At 41.9% G+C, this 13,126-nt stretch overlaps 1 protein-coding gene across 1 annotated transcript; it reads right to left on the bottom strand.

Annotated features, from left to right (window-relative positions):
* Window positions 1–414: 414 nt before the first annotated feature.
* On the bottom strand, window positions 415–12,891 carry LOC132568900 (protein-lysine methyltransferase METTL21E-like). Its single transcript, XM_060235083.1, has 5 exons — window positions 12,632–12,891; window positions 10,963–11,070; window positions 2,908–3,065; window positions 1,913–2,030; window positions 415–854 (listed from the first exon to the last, which is right to left on the bottom strand). Exons 2-5 carry the CDS (start codon window positions 11,033–11,035, stop codon window positions 436–438), a joined length of 768 nt encoding a protein of 255 aa, XP_060091066.1. The 5' UTR covers window positions 11,036–11,070; window positions 12,632–12,891; the 3' UTR covers window positions 415–435.
* Window positions 12,892–13,126: the final 235 nt, after the last annotated feature.

Raw genomic sequence — 13,126 nt, 5'->3', positions numbered from 1 at the left:
TAAAATAACAACAAACACCAACTCTCATGCATGCAGAATCACTTGGATCACCCCTTCCACATTTGTTTCTGTTGTTTAAATAGCAGCAGCTAGACAGCTGAATCAGATGGGGCTGCACTGCTGGGGAGGGGAATTTAACCCTCCCCCCCCCATGTGATTTTCCTCTTGTAAATCACATACACACACTTCTAAATGGTATCTGTACATCCTGGCTCCCATAAGGCAAGGAGCACAAGGGGAGAGGTGTTCTGAAATTGGAGAGGGGGGATATACCGGGGGGGGGGAGCTTAAACCAAAACAAAAACCAAGTGCCCATGATCCCTATCCAGTTTCCTTCCCCACTGTTGCTTTTAACTTAAGACACCACATGGAGATCCAGACATGGTTCTCCTTGCATCTCATTTGATTCTAAACCTAGCTAACTATCAGGTTCCATTAACAACCAACTGGAGACCATTTCACTCTGTGTTTTCTCTTTGCCTTAAACAGGGTTATATTTAAACTGGGAAAGTCAGAAATCACTTCCAGGTCAAATAGCTTCTGGAATCTGTCCACAAACTGGTTTTCTCTCTCCTGCCTAAACCGCATGGCCCAGAGGATGACAGTGTTGTCATTACACAAGTGGTCAAAGGTGAGCAGGAGCTCATCTAGGTAAGGGTGGTGATAGACGACGTCGGCAGCCAAGATGTAGTCAAACTGGCAAAAAGACTTGGGGAACTTCTCTTCCAGGTCAACCCCCCAAAACAGTTCTTTCACCTGGGGCTGATGTTTGCATCGCATCTTTGTGTTTCTGAAAACATTGTACTGAAGGTTTCCTAACAGTTCGGGCAGGTCAGTGGCAGTCACGTGGGCACCTGTGAAAGACAAAAGCCACAGAATTGCAAGTCACTCTTGTGGATACATTAAAGAAGTAATAGGAATATCTTTTGCAGAAACTCTGTCCTATTGATTACTGCTATAAACAGTTCAAAAACAGAACAACCTAACCCACCAAGTATTAAGAATTGGTTAGTGAAAACATGTGGGGGGGGGGGTTGGGGGGGAGGGGGAATGCTGAGTTGGCCAAGCCTGCATTGTTTGAGAAAACAATCATTTTCATGAATCATTTTATATAACTGTAATTTTCTGAAAGTGATACAATCTGGATTTTTATGATGTACTTGCATTGCATTTAAGGGGCAGCCATGGATCAGTGGTAAAACATCTGCTTGGCATGTAGGAAGTCCCAGATTCAATTTCCAGCATCTCCAGTTAGAAGCAACAGGTAGGAGGTAATGAAAAAGACCGCTGCCTGAGACCCTGGTGAGCAACTGTCAATCTGAGTATCCAGTACTGACTTCAATAGATTGATGCATCATAGGGCAGTTTCATGTGTTCATATGATTATAGCCTATGTATGGATTCATGTATGCAAGTTTGTTTTTCTTTTGATGCTTGCATTGATTTTGTATGAGTTTTTCTAACAGTCCCCTTGGGGAGAAAGTTGGGGTACAAAGAAATTAGATGAATAAATGCATTGGTATTCCTTTCTCCTTTTTTGATTCCTTTCTCTAATATTAAATAATAAAAAAAACAATTAAATACAGTGATCTACCATTCCCCTCAGGTTGTTTTTACTAGCACTCCAGATTTTAATAGTATATGTGGAATGCTTGAAATCTGGTGCATGATGGAATTCACATGGGATAGTTTCAGACAAATTCTGTGAATGCCCAAACATTCAATAGTGAATGTTGATCGTTAACAAAATGATTGTCATACATACTAGTATATATTGTAAAAAAAATGTGATTGTCATGAGTACGAGTAAATATCTTAAAATAAATTATCCCAGCTTTTGGGGGGGCATTAACAAAATTAACGTTAACAGCATTTATCCATTTCCTGTACAGCAGTAGTAGGTGCTACTCACCAAGGAAACTAGCTACTATCGAGACCAGACCTGTCCCCGCTCCAATTTCAATGACATTTTTATCGTCCATGCTACATGAGTTCACATTTGTTTCCAAAAAGTGGCACAGAACAAGAGCCTGGGGAGAGGAGAAGAGAAGAGAGCAAATTAACATGGAAAGGAGGGGAAAGGTTAACAAGAAATGACTTCATTATCAGCAGCAATAGCTATAAGTTAATGAGGCAGCCTTCTAATGAAGGAAAAACATTATTTCAGATTATATTGTTAGCAGTCAAACCCCTCCTGCAGATGGGTAGTTTTAGACAAGCTTAAAAAAAAAGGCTTAGACAAGATAAAGGTTAAGGTAGTCCCCTGTGCAAGCACCAGTCATTTCCAACTCTGGAAAACATCATCGCGTCATGATGTTTCCACGGCAGACTTTTTACAGGGTGGTTTGCCATTGCCTTCCCCAGTCATCTACACTTTCCCCCCAGCAAGCTGGGTACTCATTTTACCAACCTCAGAAGGATGGAAGGCTGAGTCAACATTGAGCCGGTTAGCTGAATCCAGCTTCCACCAGGATCAAACTCAGGTTTCCCCGATTAGGGGACTGGCAACCCTAGATTTGTGGGTGCAGACTGAGAAGGACAGGGTTTGGGGAAGGGAAGAATCTTACTGGATTATACTATCTCCCTTCAAAGCAGCCATTTTCATCAATTTTGTTTATTTGATTTATATCCCGCCCTCCCCACTGAATCAAGCGAACTGCTCTCTGTAGTCTGGAGATCAGTTGTAATTCTGGGAGAGCTCCACCCTCACCCCCCACGCACATGGAGGTTGGTAACCCTAACATACATGCACATTTTACGTGTGTTCACTATAACAGGGCTGGTTAGACAATGTATTTCTAATCCCCCATTGTGTAAGTTCCATATAATGTCATTTAAACGGGGAATCAGACAGAATCACTGATAGCGCTTTGTTCCTGGCACCAAAACCAAAAATGAAAACCGTACTGAAGGCCAGACCACAGCTCCGTAACTGTCAGTAGCTTCTGTAATCTCTATCTCATGTCCAACAAAATGGAATTTTTCCCAGGCTCGGGTGGTTATCAGTGAAGGAGAGAAACGTCTTCCCATGATTTCTGCAACTATCTGCTCATCTCCATTTTGTCCTAGTAACAATAAAAAGAGTGTGCATTGTAATAACAAAGAGTGGTAGCCAAGCTCAGCCAAAGATAGCATAATGAACTCATCTCTATCCTCTGGGCCGACAGGCTGTTCTCTTAAATACCAAGCTGTTTGTATTATGTCGCTATCCAGGAATGTAATGAATTGTTTATCATGATATATGTGGCCTGCTGGAGCTGTTATCCATCATGATTTCTATTTCTAAAGCTCCAATAATAGAATTTTATTTCTCTTTCGCTCAACATCAGAGAAACTCAGAAACTAATTAGAAAAGTTACAAGAATGTAATAAAGGGAAGACAGTGGGATATTTTTCAAAGCAGCGAAGAATATGACTCTCCCCAGCCATCCTCCAAACAAATCACTCATGTTCTCCTGAGATCTTGTTTGGTGTTGCAGGCATCTGCCAATAGCATCAACCCATTGGGCTAACTTGTAGGGAGGGGTGGAATTCTAGCAGGAGCTCCTTTGCATATTAGGCCACACACCCTGGATGTAGCCAGTCCTCCAAGGATTACAAGGCTCTTTTTTCTAAGCTCTTGGAGGACTGGTTACATCAGAGGTGTGTGGCCTAATATGCAAAGGAGCTCCTGCTAGAACTCCACCCCTGCTTGTAGGTTCTCACCTGACTTGTAGGTAGAAACTGTGTGCTACTTTAGGTTTGGCTGGGAGAGATGGGAGTTCATTTGATCCAAATGGGAGACACTGGCAGCAGAGATATCTTATGCCTATTGTCAGGGCTTTTTTTGTAGCAGGAACTCCTTTGCATATTAGGCCACACACCCCTGATGTAGCCAATTCTCCTGGAGCTTACAGTAGGCCCTGCGCTAAGAAACCTGTAATCTCTTTGAGAATTGGCTACATCAGGGGTGTGTGGCCTAATATGCAAAGGAGTTCCTGCTACAAAAGAAAAGCCCTGCCTATTGTCATCTCTCAGACTAAAGTTTATTCTTGCATGTCTGCCAAGGAAGACCCTTTTTTGCTCTCTCCCCATCTTCTTTTCTTTTTGCATTTGGGGGGGGGGGGGCACTTGACCCAAAAAGTTTCCTGTCCCTGCTCCATGGAGTTTTCTGGAAAAAGAGATGCTGGAACTCTTAAGAGGGAAATGAAGGGAAAGCACTTGGAATCATTTGAAACAATATTTTCATGCATTACCGACTTACCTCTACTTTAAAGCTGCTTCCAAACTTTAGACACGTCAGCAACTTCCCAGTTCTTTTTGGGTCTTGCTTTTGGTGCCTAACACTGAATGATTACCTTGAAGCAACCATGTTTTAACATACTTTGTTGGACCAAAGACTGTCATGCTCCCCTGGTGTCCCTCATGAACTTTTAGACACTTTTTGAGAATTTTGTTTGCTCAAAGAGGGTCTGGAGGTTCATTCTGGAGTGCTACCCCAGAAAAAAAGCTCTGCCCTGATCTATAAACAATTATGACCTGAATTTTGACTCGCTTGCTTTACATTTGATAATTTAGGTTGTTTACGGTATTTTTATCTATGAGTTGCCTTGAACTGGAGAGGTAGCATGCACAGTCCCTAAATAAAATAATGCCATCTTTAATGACTAACAAGGTTTGACCTCATTCTATGGCAAGCGAACCATAGAAATTCAAATATCAAAGATAGAAAGGCCTTAAGGTGAAGAATCCAGCAATGCCCTCAAGTATCCCTACTGAAGTGATTTCAAGGAGCTGCAATTAGCACCAGTTCTGAAAGCTGAGACTACAACATGGCAATATGTGCCCTCTGCCCTGAGATAAATTTGGCTCTTTGACAACACATCCTTTCTAACCCAGTAATTATATAAACTCTTATCCAGAGGAAGGATGGCTGAAGGATGGCTACATATGCAAAGCAAGTCAGCTCCAACAGATTATTTCTCAAATATTCATCAGTATAACCATACGGAGGGGAGGAGAGCGAGAGAGAGAGAGATCATAGCCCAGAAATTACTTTCATGAAAGTTCCAACAGGACTGAATATTCGTCTACACCAAGAAATCCCTGCCCAGAACACACAAGTTACAGAGGAGTGGCCATGTTGCAGCCAAGGTAGCACTTTAAAAACTAGCAAATTTTAATGTGATGCACACTTTCATGTACCACGCAGACTTTAAAAAACTAGATATCTGAGAGATGGGTCCTCTGCTCTCCTACCTGTCTATTGTCTGTATCTTGTGTGTGTATGTGTGTGCGTGTGCGTGCATGCACACAAGATGATTCCATCATGCACTCACAGGGTTGGTGGCCCATTGCCTGCAGCAGCTTGCATGAAGCAGTACACTTTTTGGCAGCAATGTCATTATGCTAGGGCAACAATCTAGCATTTACCCAAATTGGGTGAGTGCTAGAGCATTGCCCAAATGTGATGTCACTTCTGATTGCTTCCTGTTTGTTGAGACACCAATCTCCCCCATTTCTGTGGCATTCCCTCATACCACTCAGATGAGGAGCAGCAGGCAGAGCTGGTGTGTGTGAGAGAGACACACACACTCACCCACCATCTGAAATGGTGTAGCAGCTAGCCCACACACAGGTTTATGACCTCACAAGACCACAGAGACAGCCATCTTTCTTTTTTTCTGCACATCTCAACAGGTAATCCATATTTCCACAGCTATATACCCTTGTATAATAAAACTGTCCAGTGGTAGTCTTGCCACATGGTCCCAGTCTTTCAGCCTCTATCATGAATGCCACACTCCACTTTGGAAGGCATATGCAGCTTGCTCCCAAAAACAGGAACTGTGGCTCATCCACCTAAAATGGCCATATTTATGCAGATATTCCATCTTCTCTGAGCATGAGCTTCTTAGGAGGAAACTTTTAAAGCACTCTTGGCTTCTACAGTGTGCAACTAGCAACTCCTTCAAGTTATCTATTTCTTTGAGATCTGCAACTCGAGCATTCTCATATTGCCCAGTGACACCCATCTCCATCTGATTCTCAACCAGCTGAATATGTAACTGAAAAATTAAGGGCTAGTTTAAAGATTGATCATAAATGCCATAACAATCTAACCTGGATGTGATCACAGCATGGATCATAGTGGCCAGATCAAGCTTTTCAAGGAATGGCTATAGCTGGCATATCCAGGGTTAGCCCATCCATAAGGCAACCCTAGGCGGCTGTCTAGAACATGGTCAGGGAGGCAATGTGTGTTCAGGAGCCCTGAAGCCAGCCCTGGACATATCAGCCACAGCTGATAAAAGAAGTTACATGCTATGGGGAAAACCTGAACCTCCAAAAGTTTAGTTTTATTATTATTATGGTCAGCAACCAGATCCAACTGACAAAAACATTATCAGGTATACAGATATTCAAGTTAAGCTCCAGTTAAAATAAAAATAGAAAATTGTGCAAAAAATCAATATAAAATTACATAGTAGAAAGAGAATAAACTGTGAACCAGGATTCAGCAAAATCCAGAATTTATGAACCTGCTCCTTCACTGGGAAGGCAACCCCCTACTATACAGGGTGATTCCACAACCTCAAGCAGCTTCTCCATTGACCAACAGCACCTTGGTCTCGCCTGGTTTGGAGTTTGTTTATTGGCCCTCAGCTATCCAGTTACCTTCTCCAGACACCTGTTCAGGATTTCCACAAACCCACCCAACTCAGCGGTTATGGAGAACGAGATCAGGGTGTCAACTGCATACTGGTGACCCTTCACTCTAAAACCCTGAATAACTTCCCAGCAATTTCATGTAGATGTTAAATAGCATGGGGAACAAGATAAAAGCCATGTCAACAAGCAGTGATTCCCCTAGCATCACCTTCTGGAATCAACCAATCAAATAAGAACAGAAACACTGAAGCACAGTTCTCCCAATTATGACACCAAAGCAAAAGCAGATGTTCTAACTGTGGCAGAAAAGCCTTGAACACACAATTCCTGCCTCCAGTGAACAAATGCTTCAAAAGACAATGAATATATATTGAAGTCACCTTCACATTTCAGAATGAATGCTTCGTCTTTATTCAAAGCGTGTAGTTAAGAGGGATAAAACCTTTACCATTTAAGATCAACCATGGATTGAATCCCACAGAGAATTTCTGCAAATGTAAGGCAGAGGGTGATTCTCACCAATTCCCTGCCCCACTTTAGAATTATGACTCTGGTTTGTGTTGTTTGTAGGGATCCCTCATCCCCCCAAGAACAAATATTTGGGGGACAGCTGGGGCTGTAGGGGCGTGGTTGTAGAACATCCACTCCCTTCCACCACCAGCACAATCCCAATGGGTGGAAGTGTATATTAAACCAAAGCATATTTATTAATTCAGAACATTTAAATGCCACCTTAACAAGGCAGATAATGTTGACAGAAAGCAGAATCCTGATGAAGACCTATCATAACAGCACAGTGTACTAATATTTCATTCCCTACTGAGTAACAGTGTTCACAGCATTCGAGACATGCTAATTAAAATTATGCATCCCAAACAAATTATATAGAAGGGCTTTATCTCTTTGTTGCCATGCAATTGGCCATCATAACTACTACTCTGGAATTACATTTTCACGCATCTACTGGAGACAGATTCCAGTAGGGCATCCATGGGTGAGGTCAGACATTCAGAAAATCCCGCTAAGGGCATGAGTGGAGTCAGGAAGCATGTTGGATTTTAAGCGGTTGTCCAAACGTCAGCTCATTCGAGTCCCAAGTTGAGACGACTGGGGCACGGACTAATTTGATACTGCTTTAAATCCGGAACAAAATTCTTCTGACGGTTCCTGAGCGGAATTTCTCTGTTTGAATGCTCCATTGTTGGCGACTCGTCAGAAGCGCACCACCGCTTCCTGCCCAAAGCCCCCTGAAAGTGATATCACTGCGCCAGTGAATGAGCGAGCGAATGTTGGCTCGATAAATCGTTTACCTGCCCTTAAGTCTGGAAACAAAACTCACTTTTGAAACTAGATGTGAACTGATTTGAATTCCTGGGTTTTTTTCTGCACGCGTAGTGCTCGTGCTGGAAAAGTAGTGCCAACAGACTAGCACAACTGTTAGTGATCTGACCCATTTAAAAGCGACGCGTATCCCCGCCCTCGAGAACGAGGTCATGGTGGGTGTGCGAGGTCTCTCGTGGAGAAGGGAGGAGACACTGGATCTGCTCGATAGTGCAGATAGCGGACATCACTGTGCCTGCACTAATGCAGATTGACGTCTCATGAAACGAGGTCCGGTAGAGCACTCTGACTGACCAGCGACGGGACCCACATGGGATAGAACGGGAGCCTGGCTGTTGTCTGATCGGAAAATTGGTTGTGCAGATTATAATAGAGGCGCGTTGCAGATGGATTTAATGGTGAGTGTGACCGCACCTCATATGGGTCTGTTGCAACAAAAAACAGAAGAATCTTCTGGGGATTTCAATACTAGCAAATTTATCACAGCCCAAACTTTTGTGAGCTGAAGACCACATTGTACGATGCATGGAGTGAATTCTAAGTTGAAAGATTTTTATACCAAAAGGAAGCAGTAACTCACACATGATTATATTTTCTAAACCCATCATATTTTCATTTACTTTTAAAAAAATAATTTCAATGACAACGCATCAATGAAACAACACATCAACAAAACATCATCAACAACAACAGAGTTAAAATTACTATGATGCATAGCCAATCTTGTTGGCCTCCAGAGCCAGTTTGGTGTAGTGATTAAGTGTGTGGACTCTTATCTGGGAGAACTGTGTTTGATTCCCCACTCCTCCATTTGCAGCTGCTGGAATGGCCTTGGGTCAGCCATAGCTCTTGTAGGAGTTGGCCTTGAAAAGGCAGCTGCTGTAAGAGTTCTCTCAGCCCCACTTGCCTCACAGGGTGTCTGTTGTGGGGTGGGGGGAGGTAAAGGAGATTGTGACCGCTCTGAGATTCTGAGATTCAAAGTATAGGGTGGGGTATAAATCCAATATCATCATCTTCATCATCATCATAATCGTCATTCCCTTAAATATCTCCTTCTTAGGTCTTTGTATATTATACTATAATATTCCCATACAAATGGCTGCGTGCTTTCTGTGTTTTATGTAAATTAGTTTGTCTCGATCTATGCTGGCCATGGGCCATAATAATAAACTGAATGACTTGATCATTATCTTTAAAAAGGTAAAGGTAGTCCCCCATGCAAGCACCAGTCGTTTCCAACTCTGGGGTGGCGTGCCTTCCACAACATTTTCACGACAGACTTTTTACGGGGTGATTTGCCATTGCCTTCCCCAGTCATTATCTTATACAACTCTTAATCATTACATTAACAAAATCAATTTGAAATAACAATGATTACTAAAAGAATATGGGAAATCTTAATTTATATTTTCATTTACTGTTAACCACCTTAAAAAGAAATCCCCTTGCCTTACAACTGGCCTGCCATCTCCCTTCTCCATCCCTTTCCCTTTAGTACAACCTACAAGTATAGAATCATAGAAGCACAGAGTTGGAAGGGATCTCTAGGGTCATCTAGTCCAACCCCCTGCACAATGCAGGAACTTCACAAATACCTCCCCCCCACACACATACATCCCCTCTGCTCCATGCCTAGATGGTATTGCAGGGGTCTGGCCATAAATACACCTTGTCACACCCCCAGTGATCCCACATGTCTTCAGAAGGTGTTTGTTCACCCTAAGGGCACTCCGTGTGTCAGAGATGGACTTTGCTAAAGTACTGATGCAACTCATGAACACCTGATTATGTAACACTAAACCCTCATCTGACCTGACAGATTAAGGTGTTAATGCTCATGTATATTTCATACCACCCTCTCAGGCCCCGTCTACCAGTTACATAAACTCACTGGCTACCTTATTTAAATTTGTCACTCTATCATATTCTCAGAAACTGCTAAAGACCCACCTTCTACTCTTTCTTGCTTCTATTTTAAGGAAACTAAAAACTGCTAAATGCTGAGTTCACATTAATGCCCATCTTCTTCTATTGGCTCCTGCCCATTCTTATATAAGAATCTCCCCCACAGCCTAGCTGCTTCTAGAAGTGTCCCTCGGAAACTGCATTCACACGGTCTCCTAACGCATAATTGCCAAACAGGAAGGAAGAAGTCTTGTCTCTTTGATAAGTGGAAATGAACAGTTGAAGGGTTTTGATTATATGAAGCTTAAATAATATCACCTGAAAATTGCTGCAGATCAAAATGATACTAAATGCTAGAGGGACTGGTTTACACAGACAACACTAGTGCCTCCACAGTAAAGATTTTAAATCACTGGGGTGTATCGGTCCCTGGAGGGTATCTTGTTTACAGTAGTGAGCAATCAACATGGGAAATGCTGGAAAAGCATGCAAGGGGTAAGCAGGTCAAATGAAATCATACCTGGCCCAAGGCTGAAGAGTCAGGCGTTTGAGACACTTCTTTGCAAAGGGCATTTCCTTTTAAATCACACAAAATAATCTGCAACTCTTTAGCATAAGTGTATAGTTCATTCCTATATTTATCTGTAGCTATGAGTATACCACTCAATATTGAAGTTACACAAATGGTCTATGATTATTTCAGTTCAGGCACTGTGGGTGTGATGCTACCATCTATATGTTCCAATTTATTTTTATCAATGAACAATGCATCCCCTAACAGCATATAGGAAGCATATTTCCTTGGGAAGCTAGTGGCATACCTTTATTTTGTTTATACCTTGCTTTGTCATTCAGCTGTGACCCAAAATGGCTTACATTGTTCTTCCCTCCATTTTACCCTCAAACAACCCTGTGAGGTCGGTTAGGCTGCAAGTTGGTGACTAGTCCCAGTGACCTTTCATAGAGTGGAGATTCAAGCCTGGGTTTCCCAGTCTGACCTACTCTGTAACCATTATACTACACTGGCTTTCATAAACCAGGGAGGGCAAGAAATATAATATTTACCTTTTTCCTTTTCTGGCATTCGAGATAATTCATCTGATTCAAAATGCTTGTGCTGTGACAATTTTGATTCCATTTCACCCCACACTCCAGAGAGGTAGGATATAGGTGCTAGAAATGAAAATGGAAAACAAAGACTAGACAGTAATATATGAAGGATCTATAACACAGCCAAGACAGATCTAGAACACGTCTTTTCTTCATTGCCCATTTCAGAGTAGTTGTAACAGTGAACTGCAAATAAGGTCAGACTACAGAGTCATAGTAAGGTCACAGCAAGGCAGAATGAATGATGTTCACCCAACACGCTGTGCCCAAAATACAGAATCTTGCAGGGTCCACAGCTTCTTCCCATCCTGCACAAGGAATTATGATGCCCTTGGGGAAAGTTTTACTTCCAAACTGTATATTTATATCTTAAGTGAACATCAACATTCACATGCAAATGCTGATAATTCCAAATGACCATCCAAAAATAGATACACATTTCCACACTTTTCAGACTCAGCATCTATTAATATTCACAACAGGATGAAGGAATTTCAGGCATCCGCAAATGTTGGATTGGAACCAGAAGAAATTTTCACGGATCAAAGGGGTCCAATTTTTACTCTTCCATCCACAGATCTCTGACTCTCCCCATGTTATTGGGGTGGGGTCTGCCCCCTCCAGAAGCAGCTTTTGGGAGGGGGACATGAGGAAGTCCTATTCCACTGATAGAAAACCCTTCAGTCAGTAGCAATTTTCCATGAGATCCTACCTTTTGCAGGGGATTTTCAACTCTCCCATGTGAGAGTTGACATGCTCAACATTTTGGAAAGTCACTGTAATATAGAGTTTTATCAGTAGTTCAGAGCACCAGAAATTCTTCCTCCACTGTCAGTATTATTTAAATGATCAAGGCGACACAGTAGTTTGTAGCAGGTACCTGCCAGCAACAGATGTTTATTATAGTGCATAGGTGAGTGTTTTCCATTATCAAATGCTACATACAACTGCATCAATAGTTGTTATGGAATGAAATAGTAGTAAGCAAGCTCTCCTGAAACACTACACTTTTCTGGGTACTGTGTCACCAAATCATTTCCAGTAATTCCACACTAGCTATTTCCTACTGTGCCAGTGGGAAATTGTTATTTTAAGAGCATTACACAGCAAATAACAAAATATTTCACTCTGTATAGAGCTTTGTGACAGATGAAACCCAATTTTGAAAATGAGTCATGCTGAATTCACTCGGTCTTACTTCCTGGTCAGTGAGCATAGAGATGTAGCCTTTATCTTCTAGAGAGGCAGAGAGAGCTTTGTCTGGGAATCTTACTGCATCTTAAATGACAGAATTGCTTAGCTACACAATCGCTCACAAGCATGAAGACATAATGGCCTTTTACAGATGCTTATTTTGAAGGTCATCCCTTTAGGATACTATTATCCGAATTCCAAAACAACTTGAAGAACTCAGAAATGTTACCCTGCTGACTAGCTTAATGTATATATATATATATTTACTATGGCTGTATTACTGGTACTTCAAATTAGAACAATTTCTTATCTAAATAGGCAATATATTCCATGAAAGGTTTGAAGGCATTCAGAGGAATCAAAACTATGCTTTAAAATAAACCTGGCGACATCTAGAGTCTTAAACGCCTACACCAAGGCATTCAGCAACGTACCTAGTCTTTTGTTCCAAGTGTCCAGAAATGGAGACTATAAATCCATACTCTCTCTCTCTTCCAGTGCTTAGTTCATGAATAGCCCCAGAGGGAAACGCAGTAAAGTTTGAAACATAACCTTTCAGCAGCCCCCTATTATGAATGAATAAATCCTGACAGCTGCGAAGTGAACAAAGTGGGCACGCCCTTCAAATTTCATTGGGAGGGAAAATATCTTCCCTCAGCGCACTTACATAAAGGAGAGCTACCCTAGGAGACAGAGATGTTATACAAGACACAGACTTCACCACCTCTCTTCAGATTAGTAGAATAAATCACAGCCCACCCCCCCCCCAAAAAAAACCTTCTGATTTTAACACATCCAAATAGAAACATTGTGTTTTATTATTTCTTTTTAAAGGAAGATTGTGGGCAAGAAAGCTGTTTTTCTTACTTTAAACCTTGTGATTTAAAGTGTGCTAGTTTGGAAGGACATTTCCAGGTTTAGTGCT

Source organism: Heteronotia binoei, chromosome 3 (assembly GCF_032191835.1).
Source record: "Heteronotia binoei isolate CCM8104 ecotype False Entrance Well chromosome 3, APGP_CSIRO_Hbin_v1, whole genome shotgun sequence".
Lineage (NCBI taxonomy): Eukaryota > Metazoa > Chordata > Lepidosauria > Squamata > Gekkonidae > Heteronotia > Heteronotia binoei.
Note: the sequence above shows the minus strand (reverse complement) of the source record. Positions and strands in the feature narration are given on the sequence as shown.